At 33.4% G+C, this 22,341-nt stretch overlaps 1 protein-coding gene across 1 annotated transcript in view; it reads left to right on the forward strand.

The window, feature by feature from the left end:
* Positions 1–2,500: 2,500 nt before the first annotated feature.
* Positions 2,501–22,341, forward strand: part of Invadolysin (leishmanolysin-like peptidase, invadolysin) — a 299,512-nt gene continuing 279,671 nt past the window's right edge. The window contains exon 1 of the mRNA XM_018520496.1: positions 2,501–2,699. Coding sequence (XP_018375998.1) covers positions 2,517–2,699 — 183 coding nt within the window. The 5' untranslated portion in view covers positions 2,501–2,516. The remainder of the gene's footprint in view (positions 2,700–22,341) is intronic.

Consider the following 22,341-nt stretch of genomic DNA (forward strand, 5'->3'; position numbering starts at 1 on the left):
CGTGCCATTTTTAAATAAAGACAATTTGGATGAAATGAAATGACGCGATCGCTTCAAAACACTTGTAAAAATGGAACAACACTGTCCTTTCTTCCCTTGACAGTCAGTAAATGATTGTAAAAGGCACGTAAAGTGAGCCTATATTCGGGCAGAAACACACGGCTGTTGAAACGAGTACAATATACACTTTTATACATAAAATTTCAAGTTAACTTTAGTTTTGTTCAATAATTACAACTTTGATAAGTACGAGACAAATCACATTTTCACAATTAAGCAAATAATAACGAAATGGCACGCAAGATACATTTCGTTGTCAAAATCGTCACTTTTCACGCCTATTGGTTCAGCCTTTTATCGTGACGAAGTGCTGTAACACACACGCTCGCAGGCGAGCACACGGACATGGGCTCGTGCTTAAGTGTGTGGGCTACCGATTTCGCCAGACCGCCGTCTGATTCTGTGTCGCCACCGTCAACACAGAGTTCTTGGCTGAGTAGTCAGGAGCCATTCTCAAATATAAAAACCGATAAATACTAACAAGATTATAGATAAAAAACATCAGTTCAATCTTAAAATGTACTTTTATTTAATTTTTGGCATTCATTTGTTGAACCGTTACTGTTTTTGTTATTAACACACTTCTTTCTATTGGCAGTTATATTGAGGAATATTTTAATAATTCTTGTAAAAACGTGGAGCATCGAGTTGCTCTACGTCTACATTTTGTTTCGAATAGACATTTTATAATAGAAAAATGTTTATTATAAAGATTAATATATGTATATAGTTGTTCTAAAGTTATTTAGTTGTTTATCGAGATATATAATATGCTCAATATTTTTTATGAAAATTCTGTAGCTATATCTATATATTATATATATCTCGTTAATGAAAAGAATAATTATGATTTAAATCGTTTTCTAGTTATTACAGGGATGTCCAAATGAATGAATAATTACGAAAAATATATTTGTTATATTGATGAAATGATGAAAATATGACATTTTTTTATACATATAAAATGATGAAAATATAATAATTTTGATATTATGATTTATTTGCCAGTATTTTCTTCGTCGTGAAAACTTAAATCCCCTCGATGAACCAATCATATGAATAAAAATGGAGCAAGTTCCATACGCAAATGATAGTATTTCGTTTTAAAATAAAAAGCATATATTTAAAGCATATTCTACATTTCATACACGAAAATGTTGCTTTCTATTCCTTCTAATGATGATACGTTATTATATACGTATTACATCTCGTACACATGCAAATATTATAAGATACATATTATAAGATACAAATACGTAACACTTTTTATTTAAATAATTCAATTTTAAACAAACATATTAACATCTTTTTACTTCAACTTTTTACAGTATTTGCTTCAACAAAAGGGTGGAAGGCAGTCTCTCTCTCTCTCTCTCTCTCTCTCTCTCTCTCTCTCTTGTATCTCTTGTCTTTCACTCCCATTAGTCTATTCATTATTAAAGAGCGAATAAAAGCGCTATTGTCGCATTAATCCCCACATACATCATGAGGAAATCGGCTTCTGTCAAATTGATTAAATTTTTAATATGTGGTTGTTTTTATGATTCCGATCAAGTCTCAACGCGTGATCCCAGAAAAGCTCAATTTTTACGATTACGAAGCACTAAATTGCTCAAAATCGCGTATTTGATAGAAAATTTATTTTTCGTACTTTTTTTAGATTTTTCCTACAACTTGTTTCTGATCTTCTTAACAAAGCAATACCTAAAGGAGCTTAGTCTAAAAAAGATAAATTAATAGTTTTTTAATAATCTGTATTATAATAACTATAATAATAATAATAATTATATTAATTATTATTAAATCCCGTTATATATTATATTATACATAAATCATTAATTAGTAACCATAAAAGTTATGCTTTTCTGAGGTCATTGAGACTTTTAATTAGTATAAAAACAATCACATATAAAAAATTTAGCCAATTTGACAGAAGCCGGTTTTTTCTTCTATCAAAGAAGTATGGGGAGTTCTTTAAAGATATTTTTTGATGTTGACGCTCGACGCTCATTTTTAGCGTTAAAACAGACCACGTGATCAAAATTAACACTTGATGAATCAGCTTTCACTACTTATTTTATAGACGGATTGGAAATTGAACCTGGGGATCAAGAAGAAGAAAAAGACCTATTTTACCGATAAAAATGAACTGGTCGAGCGCGCGTCAGCATTAAATTGTACCTTAAGCTTGCCTCAGCAACAACAAGCTCTTCGATTTCTTCGCAGGTTCTTTACGACGAGGGGTTTATCCCAGCGACAGCGTCGTCGTCGTTGTCGCTGCTGCCGCCACCACCGCCGTCGTCGGAGTGCCGCCTCCACTACCACCACCACCACCACCGCCACCACCGCTGCCGCCGTCGCCGCGCTCCGGGTATCGAACGTGAGTCGCGCGGCGCTGCTTGCCGCCGCGCCGGCACCGACCATATAAATGCGCGGCGCCGGCGGGCGCGCTCAGTATGTGTCATGCTTTGCGATCGAGCGTGTTGTCCGTGATGGCGGCCCGAGTGCGGTTGAAGATGCGCCGCGGCACCGGCGTGTCGCCGCTCGCCGTTCTCCTCGCGATGTGCGCTGTGTTGGGTCCTGCCAGTGGGATGTTCGAGCACCGACACTGCAATCACCAGCATCCACGGGCACACGAGGTAAGTGCCATGCATTCACGAGCACCGCGGTGAACGATTCTAACCTCTTTCCTCGCTCCTTCGTTCCGCGCTTACGTCGTTTACTCCTTGTTCTCCTTTCGCTGCCTACGCGCGTACACGCTCTACATTTTCTATCTCACGATCGTCTCTAATCTTTGTAGTAATATTTCTCGTCCATCGATTGTATTTCTCTATTTACTGTCTGCACGAACGAGTTTTAACCTTGTCGAAATGAATCTGGTCGAGCGCGACAGATCAGGTGGTCTTGCTGTTCCTCGGAGTAATACCCGTTGCATGCATTGACACGTGTTCGCTCCGTCTCTGTCTCTCTCACATATGGCGCGATAGTCGTTTTCCATGTGAATTGATTGCGATAACGACAGCTTTCAAATTTCATATTTTGACTTTTTCCTTCGTTACACGGTCTCTCGTAGTACTTGAACGCAAAAATGATATAAATGGAGCGTAGCACGCCGTTACGAATTCGTCACGGTTTGCGAACTCTTGCAGTTATGAATTTTATCGAGACATGGAATCGGTCGCTTGCATTGACTCGCAGTGATTAAAGACGTGTGTATGTACATATTTCATTTTCGCGCGACGTTTCAACGCGCCATTCATACGTTGCGCCGATAGAAGGAAGACTTCGGTGAATGTTTCCATGCGCGGCGACGAGAGGGGGGAAACACGTGTTTTCGGAACAGCACGTGCTGCTGCGGGATGTCTCGGCGCGTTGACCTTCCACGCGCGTCGCGTTTCACGGACAGCCGAGCTCGATGACGCGTACGGTTTATATAGGTTTATGGCATTATCGAGAGACGTTTATTGAGTATCGTTAACATTTTCGAGATATTTTGGAGCAAGCCTGTCCAATTTGAGCTCCGGAGCCAAAACTTAAAGCCATCGACGTAAAAAATTCAATGTAAGATTTTAGGAATTATAAACTGTTGATAAGCGTCACTTAGATGCGTATCAACACTACAATCCCCGAAATTTTTCCTACATTGAATTTTTTTTGCATCGATGGCTTTGCGTTTTGGCTCCGGAGCTTAAATTGAACAGGCCTGTTTAACAGGGCGGGTATTCATAGTCCTTTCTTATTTTAAGACCGTCTTAAGTAATGTCTTAAGATGCTGATACGCTCTAATTGGTTTATGACATCTTAAGACTGTACTTAAGACGGTCTTAAATATAAGATCCGACTGTGAATATTAGGTTTTAGAGAATAGTCGAAATCAATATTTGAGTTTCGTCAATATTTTCTCCTATTTTCTGTTTAATCTCGCGTCACACATTGACAGCACGCCCTAAAATGAAGTAACCGAAACTTTGACCGAAATTTAGACCGTGTCTAAAAACAGCACACATGCCAAAATCTGGACATAATATGTCTCAGGCCAGTATTCGTAGTCCGTTCTTTTCTAGAGCTTTTTAATAGTAATATTTTAAGATGTTAATACGGCTCTCTGATTGAGTCTTGATATCTTAAAACTGTATATAAGACGGTCTTAGGGTCTGAGCATAAAAATTGTAACACATACAATTAGACTTGTAAATTATAAACGTAAGCAAGCTTTGACGTATGAGTCATATAACATGTGACTTATTGCCATGTCTAAGTATGTGTCACGATAATTCTTGTTCTCAGATCCTTAAATCGGCTATCAATATTAAAAACGTCTTAAGCTGTAAAGGCCCGTCTACAATACACGGAGTAAGAAGTAAGAGTAAGAAATTGACCAATCACAGTCGATTATTCTTCTCACATTCGACTGTGATTGGTCAATTTCTTACTCTTACTTCCTACTCCGTGTATTGTAGACGGGCCTTAATATGATTAAGACATTTAAGGCTCGGTTGCACTAACGTTACTTTGACTTTAAGCGAGATTTAAAACTCTCTTTGCCTCATTTTAAAGTCAAAAAAGAGACAGAGAGTTTTAAATCTCGCTTAAAATCAAAGTAATGTTGGTGCAATCGGGCCTAAGACATCTTTAAGGCCTAGTTTTTCATTATCTGGTTAACTTGTGGTTAGACTTAACCTAACATTTTATCCAATAGGTTTCATTTATGATAATGTCATGGATGAAGCCTATTGGATGAAACATCAGTTTAAGCTTAACTACAAGTTAACTAGATAATGAAAAATCAGGCCTAAGACGGTTATAGTTGATGATTCTATTTTAACCAATTACGATACAGCGAGTATGGACTGGCTGCATCGTGAATTGCTAAAATTGAACCATCAACTGAGAATCAGAACCGGAAACTGTGAGCCGTAATCACGACTACGAACTCGTAGTCGTGATTACGGCTCACAGTTTTTCATTTACTGGTTAACCTATGGTTAGCCAAAAATTATATTTTTCTATCTATGCTTAATCACTAAACTGATTTTGTAGTGTAACTTTTTAAAGTTACTACACACACATAAAATCGTTCGTTTCGTGATTTATTAAATTAAAGTGAGGTCAAATCTAAACTACAATTTAATCAAATAATGAAAATCCAGGCCTTAAAGATATTTTAAGGACGTCTTATGTCCTGATTTGGATACGCATGCTGTCAAGGCATTTTTTAAAAGGGCTAAAGTTATCCCAATTGAGTCAAAGTTAACTCATTTTACGATACGCGATGTGAGATTCACGTAATGTCGAGCAACGTGTTGTGAGATATTAACTCTTTGCAGTCACGTTTGAAATAATGTTTTACGACAGCCATCGCATGTTTCTCCAAGGACTTAAAAGTAGACGATTATAATCGGCAAATTGTATATTTTTAAAACTATATGAACTATACGTCAAATAATAAAAATTCTTTAAGCCATGTTAAATAATAAAAAATGAAAGTGAAATTTTTGGTCTTTCTTTATTTGTAAAAAATAATTTGGACTGCAAAAGATTAATGTAAGATTTAGAAAGATATTGATTTTATTTTTGAGCAACACACAGAGCTTTGTTGCTTGCTATTTGAGGTATAAAATCATTGTAGATATAAGCTAATAATTTTAGAATAGAATGTAGACGATTATAATCGGCAAACTATAATATATAATTTTGGAATTTTATAAACTCTTTCAAATAATTGTTTAAGTCATGTTAGATAAATGAAAATGAGAACCAAATGCTTATTTGATCTTTGCTCATTTGTGAAAAATAATTGGACTGTAAAGAATTAATACCTGATTAATACATGATACGTTGATTTTATTTATAAATAACAAAGATTTGTCGTTTGCTAATTCGAGTATGAAATTGCCAATAAGATAATAATTTTATAACAATGTGTTTAAAGAATATATCTCTATCACTTTATTGCCATTGTGTACCAATTGCCTGCGTTGTCATTTCGAGGAAAATGGAATAGTATATTTGGATGACGTATATTGCAATGTAATGATTTAACTTCCTATTAAACGCTTCAATGTACGCTATACTTTGAGGATCATTTACGTTCCACTGTTACGGATATCGTTTATCTCATTAAATCTCTGCCATTTGCCATAATATCCGTTCTTTAGAATGCATTGCATAATATTGCATAGAACGAACTTCGTTGATACTTGATGCTTAATGAATAATTCATAATTATTGTAATAATCATATCATCGATGAATATTAATTATATTAGTTGCAAATATTAATTGTAGTACTATGTCGCGAATGTTCATTGATCTATAGAGTATTCCATTATTTGATGTCATTTTACTATTATTGAGCAAACTTGTTAAAGCAAAAATAGTTCCTATAATTAGCGTTTATAAATGAGAAGCCTTTTGCTTTCTAACTCAGCTATAAAATTAAACTTTTTAATTAATTTTGTAATATATTCATTTTAACAGATTGATTAGAAGGTTCAGTTATACAACAGTTATTTAAAATTGAAAATTTACGAAGAAATGCTTATCAAGCTTTGGTAAAAGAAAAATTGATTTTGCTTTGATCAGAGTCTATGTATGAAAGAACGGAGAGATTGATGAGATATGCCGTATCGTATGCCTTGTATCGTTTATTGGATACTGCAAAAGTTTTGCGTAAATTTTAATTTCGTCCTTTGAAAGGGCGGACTATTTTTCGCATGACAGAAAACAATCGACAGATACGACACAAGTTTTAAAATCGCGGATAGGCAGACAAAAGCTGGCTATCCGTTTCCTTTTCCATCTCGTCCCCTTTTTACCCCGAAAAAAATAGACTCAATTATCAGGATTGAAACGGTGCACGGATGATTCTCTATTCGCAGAATGAACTTGATTGACTTTTCACTCGGTCAGTTTTGACAATTTTCGTTTGCAAAAGTCGACATAAAAATATCTTTAGAAATGAAAATGCAACATTTCTCAATTTGCAAGATTTTCTTTCAATAAGGAAAAACAAATAGTTTTTTTTATAATTAACACATCTATATCATAGTATCAAGCTTTTATAAAAACTGAATTTGTGATGCATTGTATGAAATTTAATGATTTTTTTTAAATCTTATTTTATTTATCTTAACCTTTTTTATTAATCTGCAGTGCAAGAGCATTTTTGTGCCATTTTAAAAAAATACAAATCCAGGTCAAAAATATATTTTTCTCCAGGGATCCGTTTATTTTCTTGTGCTAAAAAATGGTTTTCCATTTTGACACGAAATTGAGTGAAAAACTAGAATATTTCGATGGCATAGTATTGTGCCCATGGGCGCAACTTCAGGGTCTAACGACTCTATTGTTACATGTACAGTATATGAGTTTAGATCATTCAAAACAAAAATAAAAAAATGTTAACATGCAATGTTTTGTTTGGAGAAAATGAAAAGTAAACGTATTCTATACCGCAGCGTGCGTTAAAAACATGTACATGTCGAAACAATGCGACTATACATAAATGTATTTTATATCATTATTAATTTCTAAATTTTCATAATAATTAATGAACAATTTTTAAATGGTTTTCAATAAGTCAATAAATTTTTTTTCAGTTCACAGTTAGGATTTACATTTATAGCGTAACTTCGTACTACAGAGAACTAGTTTCTAACGTTTCGGCGAATGGTCGAAGTGCTCGGTGGCGGTTTTATATGTGAGTGTATTCGTTTTAAGGACCGTTTCAGTGAAAGAGAATTTGCATGCGAATGTAAAAGTTTACGGTTGTCCCACTCGTGCTTATAGCACTTCGTACGAGCATTCGGGGAACTTTTCTGTTTGGCGATTCCACCATCATCACGTACCAATTTTGCGCTCTCGTAAGGACATAACTCATTCGTACGCCCTTTATTCCGTATAAGGTCTGACAATAAAAGAGACATATGGAATTATGTGAATTGTGTGTCCGTTGCTGGTACCCAGCCAACTGTTTACGGGCTACTCTTTTCTACCAATCTAATAATACAGGAATGTCGGAACTCACACAGGTCGATATATTATGGATAGAGTGCGTTGCGTTTTTACGCTTACACGCAGTAAGCATTAATTCATTCTTGTTGTCTATCAGATATTAAACAAGTACAGATGATGCTTAAGTCTAATATGGAACGCTCTTCGTATAAGTTTATTTTTCTTCAAATTATTTTTTTCTTTTAATTTAATTTAATTTAATTTAATTTGCTATGCACTTAAATACACTAAAATGTATATAAGCGAAAAGTATAAAAGGTAAGGCACCAGCGAAGCTGCTGCTGTAAACTCTACTTGATAAACTTGATATTAACATAATAGTAGTAATTGGATAGAATAGGTGGAACTATACCTGGCCGGTATTCATAGTCTGTTCTTATTTCAAGACTGTTTTAGATAATGTGTTAAGATACGGCCCTTTAATAGGTTTGTGATGTTTTAAGACTATACACTGAAAAAAAAATTAGCTAAATCTGAGTAAATATTTCTTGAATAGTGCCATATTTACTAAATGTAAACATATATTTATTTGATACAAGAATCATTAATTTGATTTAAGTATCATTATATTTTATTGAGCAAATATTTATTTGTTCTAAATAAATGTTTACTTGGCATTATTCAAGAAATATTTACTCAGATTTAGCTAATTTTTTTTCAGTGTACTTAAAATGATCTTGAATATAAATATCAACTATGATAATTAATCTATATGTCCAAATCTAGACAAAAAATCACCTAGATCTAAAGATTCTTCTGTGATTTCCATTAGATCAGTATGGATTACGAAATTATCCGTATATAATAGGATGAAGATTTATTAATTGCGATCTGTCGGTTATGAGCTCTCACATGGAGCCACACGACATCCCAAAAATTAACATTTGACTAAAATATTTTTTAATATATTTGGTATAATGATGCTAAGATTATTATGAAATTAGATAATTAAACAGTAAAACGCTTCACTAATAATTTATTTAATTATCAAAATTTTTTTTCTTTTTAATCATGATTTTAATACTAAAATTGTATGATGAAATTAATTATTCCGAAACATAGAAATAAGAAGAATGGATGATATCCAAACCGTTTGTATCAAGATTTAAATCTCTTTGATGCGACGAAATTGCACTTAACATTTACAAAAGACATAATTATACGTAATATCTTGCAATTCGTTCGCGCTGCGAGAAGTGTCGAGTTTTCATTATGATTATCCTCATAATTTTCCCCGTTTGCGAGAAGAACGCACGACGCGGGTGTCAAGTTTTCATTACGATTATCGGAAGTACTTTTGCGCTCGCTTGCTGTCGCGACGAGAATAAAAGTAAAACGAAGGTCGTACGATTTCGTAGGAAAAACTTTCCTAGTGCGAGCGCTTCAATGAAAGTGTACGCGAATAGAATTCCGCTGGAGCACACATACGCGCGCGCGCGCTCTTGCAGAGTCCAGTATTTTTCTCCGGCACTGATTTATTTACGAGGCGGTCGCTTGAAATCTCGTGTGCAGAAAGGTTATTAAGAAACTCGATTCTCATCGAAGTTTATGGCTTTCGTGAGACGTGCAACGATATATGCGACGGTATGGGGCTTAAGAGGGAGGACATCGTGGAAACCGGACACGCGAGCTTTATATAGGTATTGAATTTTTTCGATGATTTCTCGATTCGAATCGATCGATCGAGAATGTTAAGACCTGGCTGTACAGACAAATTATAAACGGTATATAGAAACAATGATAGATTATTGGTGATAGTACATTCTCATTCGATCAATCGGTTTATGCGTATCTCGTTCGAGAAAATTTTATTTCTCAAGTACACTTTTCCACGATAAAATATTCAATCAAATTCTCGATACGGTTTTAGAGAAATATTTAAATGCATATTTATTTAATTCTGATTGTAAACAGGCTTTGAATATATGCTACGTGGAAATGCTCGTAATAATTAATGTTTATTGGTTAAGTGAGGATTGGTTCATTTTCGCTGTACCTAATTTTGTATTTTCAATAATATAGTTAATCATGTTACGCGTTTACTTGTTAAATGTTTTACTTGAAGAAAATATTTCGCATATATATGATAATTTTAGTATATTAAAAAATTGTTCACTAAATATTAATTAGTTTAACAAGTTTGATTTTACTGCATAATAAATACTAGAAATTATTGCATATTCAGACATTACAAGAGATTTGTATATATATAATTTTATTTCAATTATCGTTTCAAAACTTCATTATTGACAAATTTGACAGATCTATTCAGTATTAAAAAGAGATGTTGAAATTGAAACGCGATATTAAGCTATATAATGAGGATATATTGTAAAGTATAAATGGATTTACGTTATTCCAAGCATGGACATTGCAATCTTTTGAAAGCGAGTTAGCACGTTACAAAATCTTGTGCTCAATGTAACGAATTGTTAAGAATACTGAGAAACTTATTGATTTGCCTAAATAGGATTATACGTGTGTGTGTATATATATATATATATATATAAGTGGTAACAAAGGACACTAAAGTTATCATCGATTATAAAGTGAAAAATATTTCCTTTAGATTCACACATATCTATATTGTTGCAACAATATAACATCAATTAATTATAATCACAAAAATATACATATATATGTATATGTTTTATGAACGAGTTCTTAATTATGACTACAAAAAAATATTATATTGTGCAATGAAGTATATCTTTTACGAAAAAAGTTCTGTAAATATTGTTACATATCAAAGTGTGCTATAAACTCGCAGAATTGCTCCAAGAAGTGCATATTTGTAAAATTTAAATTTCATGAACTTGGTTGTGTGTGGAAAGTAGTGATTCATATGTAATTTTCCGGCAATTTGGCACTGATTAATTAGGATATTTGTAAATATATTCACACGCAAACGTTAGCTGCTGACGTAGAATAACAAATAAAAATACTGCTACAGGTATAAGTTGTCACAATCGATCGGGAATAATACTACACGCAATAAGAATCATAATTAGTAAATATTTCTTGCAATCGCGTGAGTTTGTCGAACTGTGAAAAGTGAAACGTGGCAATCTGAAACTAAAGATAATATCAGTAATATCACTGATAAAAGCAGCGTTTGTGAATTGGATTTTGTTAAATATATGCAATTTTTTACGTATTTATTAAGTAAATGTTGAATAAAATATTTTAATATCTATAAAGCTCATAATATTATATCTAATTTAACACTCCACAAAGTGATATAATTAGACATTAAACATTGATTTTTCATTTTACATTTCGTGACGTTGCAATGTGTACATTATACATTAAATAAAGTTAAATACAAATTAAAATTATTGTGACATAAATCTAAAGCAAGATTTTAAATAATTAAACAAATTTTTTTATAATCATGTAAATATAAAGTACATTATTTCATATGTATATTAAAGTTTTGTTCATGTAAAATTATGCAATATATTATAATTTATTCAACGAATAAGGAATTAACGTATACAGATTGCGATTTTCTGCGAATGTAAATCCAGATCGAGAAGGATTTAAAAACTCGAGGCACAATTAAGCAGCGTTTTATCCCGAATGTGGAAACATATGCAAACTGTGCTTCGAAGCACTTGCGCCAACCGCTTTAACATATTCGTATTAACTATTAATCAGGTCGGGCATACAGCACTTCTCATTAGTAGTTTCTGATTACGCGATGTACTTAAATCAGTGCGCAACAAAGCTTTCTAAATTGTTGTTTGAATATTGTATCACTTCTGTGTGCCGGGAAAGGGAGGATTTAATAACAAACGTATCACATCTATAACCAAGACCATGCATTATATCCGATATGGTATATTACAATAACGGGGGCGCGTTGAACGGGCAAATTAAATTTCATCTCCATAACATTTGCAACAACGGTGATCTGGTAACACTGTGGCTCTTATCAATAGGTAATGATTATTACCCGCGCAGTTTCGCATCGGTTTGTATGTCGCTCGTAACATGCGCTTCATCCACCCTCGTCATCCCAATCATTTCATCAAAACATCTACGTAGCGCATCTGTTCATGTTATCGGCGTTTGCTGTCGCTATCAGTAATCAGATGATACATTCTGCGGTAACAAGTAGCATATATCACCGGAAAGTGCGATGAAACATCTTTCATCATCAATAAAAGCTGTTGTGCTATGATACATACGTATATCATATGATTCAGTATTTACTATAAATATATAACATTTCTGAGAAATTATTTTTTCATGTAATACATATTTTTTAATTTTGCTTGCATATAAAGTCAAAATTGCAGAAAATTGTGAATAAAATTATGAATCATATAAACTTCTCTGATAAAACATTTTTTAAATATACAAAATATGGAATTGACTTAATTTTGAAAAACACATTTAAACTTACTTTTAAGATTTATATGATTTATTTACACACGGCGTGTAAGTAAATGAACGCATTAAAGTAATTGAACGCAAATAAATTTCGTAATAACAATAATAATTGAATTATCTATTGCTTCTAGCAATTAATGATACAGTAGTGTGTGTTAATCAGATGCAGTAACTACATTTGTACCATTACGTGATTAGGAATCAAACTGGAGTATGCTGTTTGTTTCATAATTTGATAAAGATATTTGTATGCTCCTCTGTATGCCTAAGGCAAAATATCGCGATAGCAATGGTTGGTAGGTAACCATCAGTACTGTTAACGAATGTCGAAATAAATCCAATTTTAAACTCGACGGTTACAAATGATTGGATGAACGTGTTCCAGTAGATAACTTCGATGAAACGTTCCTCCATTAATTGAACTTGCAATCAAGTCGAATTCGTTTAATCTAGACTGACTCCGGGCTGAGATTAAACTTTTTACGTTTGCGTAGAACATTGATTGACCTCGAACGATGAACGGAAGATATGTAGTTGCGAAAGATAAATTGATTTGACATAACGGATACCTTTTCAGAGAGAATGTTCCCATATTTTACTCTTCTGATTCGCTTGTAGACGATGTTTCTAAAATTCTAAACACGATAGAAAACGCTCGATTTATTGAAAGAAATCTCATTACAACTTTTTTCTGGTTGCTTCAGTATTCACCTTGTACATACAACGAAGAATACGCATTCCATACGCGTCCTGATAGTTATCAGCTGTGTACGAACAAAAGCAAATTAAAATGCTTTTAGAGTCGCTTTCCTCTACGTTCGCTGTTGGTGGGAAATGCGAACTTTCTCCTGGTAGTCTGAGAATTTAATAAAACGAATCGTTCACTCGGGAGTAGTATAACGGTGTAACCTTAACCTCGATCAAAATAGTGGGACGTGAAATTGGTGGAGTCGCGCGTCATCGAAGTCGGGTTACGTATTGCCTTTGCGGCCGCTTTGAAAGTTTCGGGGCATCGCTCGCTTCGAATGAAAATGGATGACCGGCTGCTCTTCGTGCGGCGCGACATTTTCTTTTTTTTTCTCTCTCCCCTTTTCTACTGCGCTTGTTCTTGTCCTTTTGCGTCCCGTTTTTCCGCCGCTTTTTGCCCAGCCAACTTTTGCGTCCCTTGGGACCGCGCGAATTGCATAGCCATGCATATTCGGAACTTTCTGCCGGCGCGGCACCTTCGGTTCATCCTTTCGTTAATAAAGAACGGCCCGTTTGGGACATCGATTCGATCGGAAAAACTGCCAACTAATTTTTCGCATATATAGGCGTATCGGAATCCGCTACCGCTTGTCTATGTCCAAGTAAAAAGAGGCGCGCGATTTGTCCGTAAGATAATATTTTTCGTGGCCAACATGTGAGTTTATCGATATATCAGTTATTTTTCTGATAAAACTGATATTTGTAAATCCACAAATATTTCATTTTTTCTATATTTTATGTAATTCTTTGTGATAATTAAAAAAATCACGTTATATAAGTTTGTCTCCTCTTTTATCTACAATTATTATACTTCTCTTTACATTTCTTTTTTGAAAGACTAAAATTTATCTATTGAAACTTCAAGTAAAAGATCTTAAAAGGTTTTACATAATTAAATGTTAAAAGAAACTTCAATGTAGTTATAGAAGCACATTTACTTTGTACAAGTATACACATAAAAGTTCTTGCTTCAAATAAAAAATTATTAGGTTTTTTACATAGACAATGCATTCTTTGAATGTGTGTTACAATGTGTTGAAAGAATCCTTATTTCTTTCGTATGAAACTATTTGAGTCTCTTGATAATTCGAACTCTTCAAGGAAGATTATTTGTATATTTTATTCCTCGGTTGTATTTACCATTTTCAAAATTTTTTTATTTGCGTACAATAATTATATTAAAGAATATATATAACTCTTAGTGTGCTATTATAGGAATTTTATCGGCGTAAATCCTGCAGTCAGTAAATGTGGTCGGCGGGCTGGGCTGTGTGTCTGTCCGACGATAGGTCATCCAGTTTTCACAGGAAACGTTCCGGATTAATCACGGCAGATTGTTTGAACAGACAATAGCAGTCACGGTAAACTCCAGGCATGGGTGAACATGGTTCTAAGCAGCAGCGTATGAAACATTTCGGGAACGTCGTCAGTACGCTAATTAGTAGACCATTCGCAGATGAGCTTAATATTCCATTTCCGCTAAGGCGACCGCGTTTTACATTTTTGTCACGCATACTGAGATATAGATGAGTCGTATTTTAACCGTCGTCATTCTTCGCCGCGAGTTCGCTGGCCCGTTGTTGAATCCTTCCGTTTTTCCGACAACGCGGCCTTGATTGCGAAAAATTACGCCATTCTTGTGAACTTTGGCAACTGTGACGAAGTCTTTTCACGGCTATAAACGGTGTGATATATCGTAAGAGAATGAAGGATTTTCGTACCGACTTTGTATCCAAATACATAAAATAGCAATCGCTATAGAGTAAATAATTTTTCATTAAAAATATTCGAGAAAAGTATATATATATATATATATATATCAGTCATATATATTTATATATGACTGAAATAGAATTCAAGTGAAATAGTTGAGAGTTATATATTAGAAACTATAAATATTTTTGCGCTTTTTTCTGAAGTTTGTAGATATACTGTAATGTTGAAAAAGTAATTAAACTCTCAGAGACTTTCGAAGGCATAAATCCGTTTTTTATTTTTGCAAAGCGTGATATTCCGGGATAACTTTTTTCTTGATCAAGTTTTACGATAGACGCTAAGTTGTCAACTCGCCGCAGTTGTTGAACTTATTATGCATTCCACGTCCAATCGCGACTCCCGCTTCCATTATTTATGTCATCCGCCAACTTGTCCTATAAAATAGTATTCTTCTTGACCTGGAAGGAAATGTTCGCGTGTCGACGTCTCCGCGATGCACAATTTCTTGGCAGCGCGCCAAGCGTGACCCTCTAGACAACGTCACGCCCATCCTTACAAGTGTTGTAATTTCGGTGCTCTTGACGAAGTCGGGTAACGAGATGATCTTTGTGGAGTGAGAGAGAGAGAGGGGGGAGGAGAGAGAGAGAGAGAGAGAGAGAGAGAGAGAGAGAGGGAGAGAGAGAGAGCAGGGATTTCTCGCGAATGAAACGCAAGAGATTTTCGATGGTTAGATCCGGCACGTCGAACGAGAATCCGGAGCGAAGTGGCCTTCCGAAGTAAACCAATCTGACCAGGGCTTTACGTCGCTTTCGTTCTTCGGTAAAAGTTCCTGCTTCATGTGGGCGGCTTCGCCGCGTGTACGTCGGAAATGCTGGTGTGCAGTTCGTGGGTGGCCGAAGGTGGGATGAATGAAGAGGCAACTGGAGTTGCATCTATCGATCGGCCCATTCGCACGTGCACGTACGCTGCGTCGTACGAGAAACCTAAGCCTCGACTGAGCAAAATAGGATTTCTTCTTTCTTGCCGATTGTGACATAGATCAATCAGAGAGAACTATATATACTTCTTTGTTGTTTTGAAAGCGAGGGCTTTTGCTTTTTCTATCGATAGATAGACCAGTCGGTCATTTAAGTCATATCATGTTGGAAGAATATTATTTCAGTTATAGTGTATATTGTTAACATTACTATCAACGCTAATTGTAATTTAATTCTGTTTTCTTACTATATTAAGAATGTTTCTAAAAATTTTGCGTTAATTTTTCCTCTCTCTCTCTCTCTCTCTCTCTCGATTCAAATTAATATAGTTTTATTTAGTGTTTTGTATTTTTTGAATGTATTGTTTCACGATAAATATATTGTTTCAATTGCGCTTCAGAAAGTCTGCTTACAAAGGATTAACTGTTCAAAAATATTTAGGCATCGTTCAGTTAAACATGGATTATTGCGTCGAAATGCTAAGCGATTTTACGTTATTATGTAATATAGACATTCGAGAAATTAAAATTGGAATTGCCTCATTTGGTTTAAATATATCAATATTTATGAACAAATGGTTCGGCGATTAGGGGAGAGCGAATATTTATATAGTAGAGTAGATTCGGTGGATTAACACGAGACGAAAATAATGGTGTGCCTTCATCTCGATGCCGCTAGCTATTAATTCCCCCATAATTAATGATCGATTTGGATCGAAATCGAAATCAAGAGTCATGACGTCCCGGTTGATGCCGCGGTTGCTTTAACGTAAATATTTGCCGCAATCATGCTGCAGGGTGCGAGGGACTTAGATTAAACTATTAATTATTCAACCATTGAGTGGCGTTTACAGACGACGACGTTCAGCGTAAGTTCTATAAATGCGGTTAAGTTGCACAATTACATTTTCGATGCAATTGCTCGTTTACTGGCGACTGCTCGTTTAGAAATAAATTAATTTACATCGTCTCTCACGGAGTTATTTTAAAATTACTTGGTTGAAGCAACCTCGGTTTCGTAAATAGTCGTATCAACGTTAATATTGACTGTTGTCAATTTTATTTATCCGGTTGTCGTTTGCTTGATTTAAAGTTATGAAAATTAATTGTATTTCATTTTTTTTAACTTTCAATTTTATATTAAATAAATAATACATACACGAACGCATAAATAACACAAAATTAGTAATCAAGGTGTCTGAGTTTTTATTTTACTTTAATGTAATATACATATCTTAACATAAAATTTAAAAGATGTACCATAGCTTGTTAAATTTATAATGTCGAATTATAACTAATTTGAATTATTTTTAATCATTTAATTCAAGAAAATGTATTGAATTTAATTAAAATTTGATTCATTATTTACTAAATGCATATATTAATATGAACGTTGTTTACTTTAAAAATAACTACAGAAATTAATTGATTTATATTTTGAAATATACTAACATACGGAAAGTTAAAAATAACAAAATATTACTTAACTCAAGGAATTGCTATCGTTCCTTTGATATCTAACAGTACTTGCCCAATTAATCATCCATTAGATTTTAGTTTGCAACCGACATGTTGGTGCAAGAAGATAATTCACCCTGATGTGTTATTAATCTATGAGAATACATTGTTCGGGAATGTAGATGGTCTCTTACACAGCATACAGTACGAATAACAATGCTAATGAATTATATCATCGATGGTTAAAATACTTGAGAGAATTTTGGATCTCTTGCATGATAAATAATACATGTTAAACTTGTGACATTTATCCGAGAAGTTTCTTTGACACAGATATATCCGTAAAATAATTTGGAAAATTTTAAATCGCCTTGATACATGCGCGTAGTGAATTTCTTATACCGGTTGGTGCTATTAAAGCGTTTTAAGGTCGAAGCGCGAAACCTACTTTCAAAGAACTTTTATTGCGCTGCACACCGTACCGCGTGCTTAACAGAATATTTATTGGAGCTTGTCCGTAGTTGAAAGCGTGAAGTTCTTTGGCCGCTATAATACGCATATGGTCATCCGTAGGATTATATCCGGAAAATTGGCGGAATTACGAACACATCATACAGATATCTACCATTACAGTGCATTGAGAATTATTCGAGCTTAATTTCATAGCTCTGAAGATGTAAGAAAAATCGTAGTAGCGGTATATTGTAAACAACGAAGAATGTTTCGAGCGAATTGAATCACTATATTTAGAAAAATAATATTTATTGAACGATACATGTCCACTGATATTTTTTTTCAAACGATCGAGTAAACTTTAGCTATAAAAAACATGTTTCGAGATCAGTTTTTATTTTTTGCGATTAAGAATTATTCTATGTAATCCTTGATAAACTTCCGAAAATTAAAAAAATTTATACAATATTATTAATCAAATTTTTAAAAAATTATAATAGATAAAAAGAAAAAAAGAAGATTAGAGAGAGAGAGAGAGAGAGAGAGAGAGAGAGCGCAGAGATGGAGATAGATATATTTGTTTATTTTGAAATATAATGCATTAAAATAATAATAAGTAAATTGTGAATGTAATATATATATACATGTATAACTAAAATTAATAGCTTTAATAAAAAGTACAAAGTAAAATTTCTTGCTGTATTTCATCATCTGCCCATGACTGCATCCGTAATCACGATTGTACTATATTTTGCTATCAGCCGAGAGGAAGAATCACGTCAGAAGCTCATTGTATTCCATTAGAATCACGGGCGAGTTCAAGCAGTGAGGTCAGGACATAACTGACTTTGTCGATCCGATGAGATTCACCCGCTCGGGATGCTTTTCACGGCACGTCTTCTCGGACGAGGGCGGAGGGCGCAATCTCTGATATCTGCGAAAGACCACCGGAGAGGGACACGCCACGCCGCTTGATTTTACAACTCGAGAAGTTGCCCGCGAAAGTTTCCACTGAAGAGTTCGGAGTTTACACCGCTTCTTGTGCAAATAACATTTCGTACGCTAAACTTATTCCGAGGTAGAGGGTAGTAGAGGGTACCGTCCGTGCGCGCATACGCAGGTAAAACTTTTGCCTCGCGTTTTCCTACCGTCTATTCTCTTTTGATACAGCGTATTTCCGCGCTCGGGCCACATACATACCCGATGCTTTGTAGGCATTTCGTGAAACAAGGAGAGAATTTAATGTGCGCATCTTTCTTAAATCGGAAATTTCTCGAGATTAAAAAACCGTAATCTTTTTTCGTTTCTTTTATGTGTTTTGTTTGACATAGCTTGCTTTGGAAGATCTGAATTATATTTTAGAAATGAAGAATTACATAACAAATATTTTATAACATATTAAAAGAATATACAAGAGAAAGAAAAAGAAAGCACACTTAGCTGTCAGATATCAACGAAGCAATGATAAATCCATTCCTTTGAATTAAATAATGTTTTATTATTTTTAATTTCTATGTGTATTAAAACATAAATTAATCCATTTCTGTGATTGTATTGAATAGCTTAATTTTAAAATAAACAACGTTCATATTAACGTGTACTTACCAAATAACAAATTATAAATTTGAGTTATATATTTCTTGATTTAAAATTTTTAACTTCGTTTAATGTGTTGTTTATATTTATATTAATTGTTTAAATTAACAATTAATATCGAGGAACAATGGCCTAGAGAAATGATTATTACTATTAATCTTTCACCGACAATATGAGATCTTTTATGTTAGGTACATCGATTTTTTGTTTGTTGAATTTTAAGAAAATTACATCTTTTTGACGCTAATTTCAAAAAGTATAAGTATAAAGATTTTAAATTTTTTTAGAATTTTATATTAGTTTTTTTACTAAAAATGTGTAATTACAAAATTGACATTTATGGAGATATATCAGACATATACATAATTTGTAAAATATTCGAAATTGATGAAGAAACTACTTCATCATTTTAAGTTAACGTATTATACACCTTATGTGATAAATTGGTAGCGGAGAGCATCATACGCGTTGTTGTACAAGCTGTGCAGTATAATATTTTTATTTGGGAATATTTTTACTCAATTTGGTTAAAATAAAAGTATAAATTTAATAATTAATCCGCTATAAAAGTGATTTTATTATTTTTTTTTTCGAGAAAAAAACTTGATCTTTTTACTCATAAAAATCTTCATTTCCAAGTGCTCGAATAATTCAACTTTTTGAAGCCAACATTATTATACTATTTTTTCTGAAGTACATACCTCAAATATTGTAGCCAAAAAGGATTTTTTTTCCGTTCACTCATATAGAAGTTATGAATTTTTAACCGCTATAACGTTTTTTTCAAAACTCTTACTCACTTTTAAATTTGTAAAAAATAAGTAAAATACAATTCGGCTTCTATCATGGTAACAACTTGTTGTTAAAGGTTTCGCGAGTATACAAGAATTTTTTCGGATTTTTATATAGTCTGGAACAATAAAAAAATACAGGGTTGGCCGGAAAAACCTAGTGGGTGGAAAAAACTCATGTTAAATTCCAGATTTTACCTTCCCGGACTTTATCCAATGGAATAAACTGGCAAAAATTATAAAAATGATTAATATGTAATATTAAAATTTATTTATGTATTTTATACAAAAAATATTTTTATTTTAATTATTAAATCATATCACGCGCGCGCGCGATAATTTAAAGAAAAACTGAAAGAGTCAATAATAACAAAATATCTTCTAATAAAGTCTTTTAATTCAAATTAATATGTGAAATACATTTTAAAACAAGAATTTTGAAGATAATACCTATATAAATGTTATTAAATCTTATATTAATTTTTAGTTTTATGCGAAATCATAATAGCAACAAAATTTTTTATTTTTATTAATACAGATCTTTGCCATCTAGTTTGCTACTCAATATTTTGTGACAAAAAAATTAATATATACATATATATATATATATGTATACACATATATAGCTTAATATCGTAATAATGACTAGACTTGTCCGTAATATTTCAGATACACTGGCATTGAATGTGTAATTACTTCTGTCATATAAATGAAAAATAATCTGATATCTTTCCTGTGCAAGTTTAAAAGCGCGTGGCATAAAATATTTTATAAAGCTTATCGCTGATCCATTTCCTGTCACGCATAACCGCATTGTAATTGCCTCGGATCCTGCATTAATACAAACGCGATTAACTCGTAGGCACGAACGGCGATTACATAAAAGCTATTTGGCAACTATGTAAAAACCGTTCCTCTCACAACGAAGCTGACAGCGATGATGATTCCTTTAAACGCCGCGTTTCTGTAGCGAACATGAGTTGCGCTAATTACAACCGCAAAGTATGCCGCATAAGCAAAAGTGTTCCTCTTGTGTCGCTTTTTCCTCGCCGCCTCGTTATTACTAAATGCATTCACAATGCGGCATTAATTAAAAGGTCAGTTTCTGTAGCTTGCTGCTATCCTGCTGTGTGCACGATGAAACTTTTCTAATTAAAATTTTACAGTAGTCATAAGAATACGGCGACGTAACGCAAAGGACTCTTTAATTAAATCGAAGTCGAACTGATACTTTCCGTAGAAAATAATACGCTTAAATTGAAATTGCTGAACTTGGAAATATACGGGAACAAATCATGGATCGTCCCTCATCGTAATATTTATACATTATTCATATAATAGGAGAGAAGAGACGCATGAATTATACCGTCGGGCATTGATTATTCTCTGCAGCGTTTGCATTTTGAAAAGCAATCATTCGGTCCGTAACAACCGATGTAATTGATTTGATTTCAATTATGTATTACCCATCGAAACTAAATATAAGGAGCATCAAAATTAAATTTTCAATTAATCATTAACTGCTCGTACGAAATAAATGTTAAGATTTTTATATTGCTTAAATTATGTTGTAATATTTATGTTGTAATATTTATGTATTTTTTAAGTCTTTTGTTGTTACACAGATTATTCTGTGCGTATAAACATCTAGTTATGATTATAACGCGAATTGCTAGTGAGTCTCTTTTAATTCTGTAAATAATGAAATTTCTACCCGCGAGAGATCGTAGAGATAAATGGAATAAAGCTCGTGGTATACCAACAATTATTATTCATGTTAAATTTATGACTTTAAATGCCTCGCAAGGAATTGCATGACGAAGAAATAGTTAACAGTTTGTGTGATAATGATTAAAGTAGTTTAGTTCTGAAAAATATTTTAACACTTATCTTTCTATTAAATTTTCTTTTTGACAAATAGACCAGTTATGCCATAATATTATGTAAATATTATAAATATCACAAGTCTGGATTTTTTTTCCCAGATCATTCTTCATAAAAATCTTTTAAAGCATCTTTTTAAATTTATTAATAATTTAGAAAAGGATTAAATAATACGGAATATTCTTAAATTATTAATTAATATATGATGTAATAATAGTCTCGTTTATATTTGAAATAAGGAGTGACG

This window comes from Trachymyrmex cornetzi, unplaced genomic scaffold (assembly GCF_001594075.2).
Source record: "Trachymyrmex cornetzi isolate Tcor2-1 unplaced genomic scaffold, Tcor1.1 scaffold908, whole genome shotgun sequence".
NCBI lineage: Eukaryota > Metazoa > Arthropoda > Insecta > Hymenoptera > Formicidae > Trachymyrmex > Trachymyrmex cornetzi.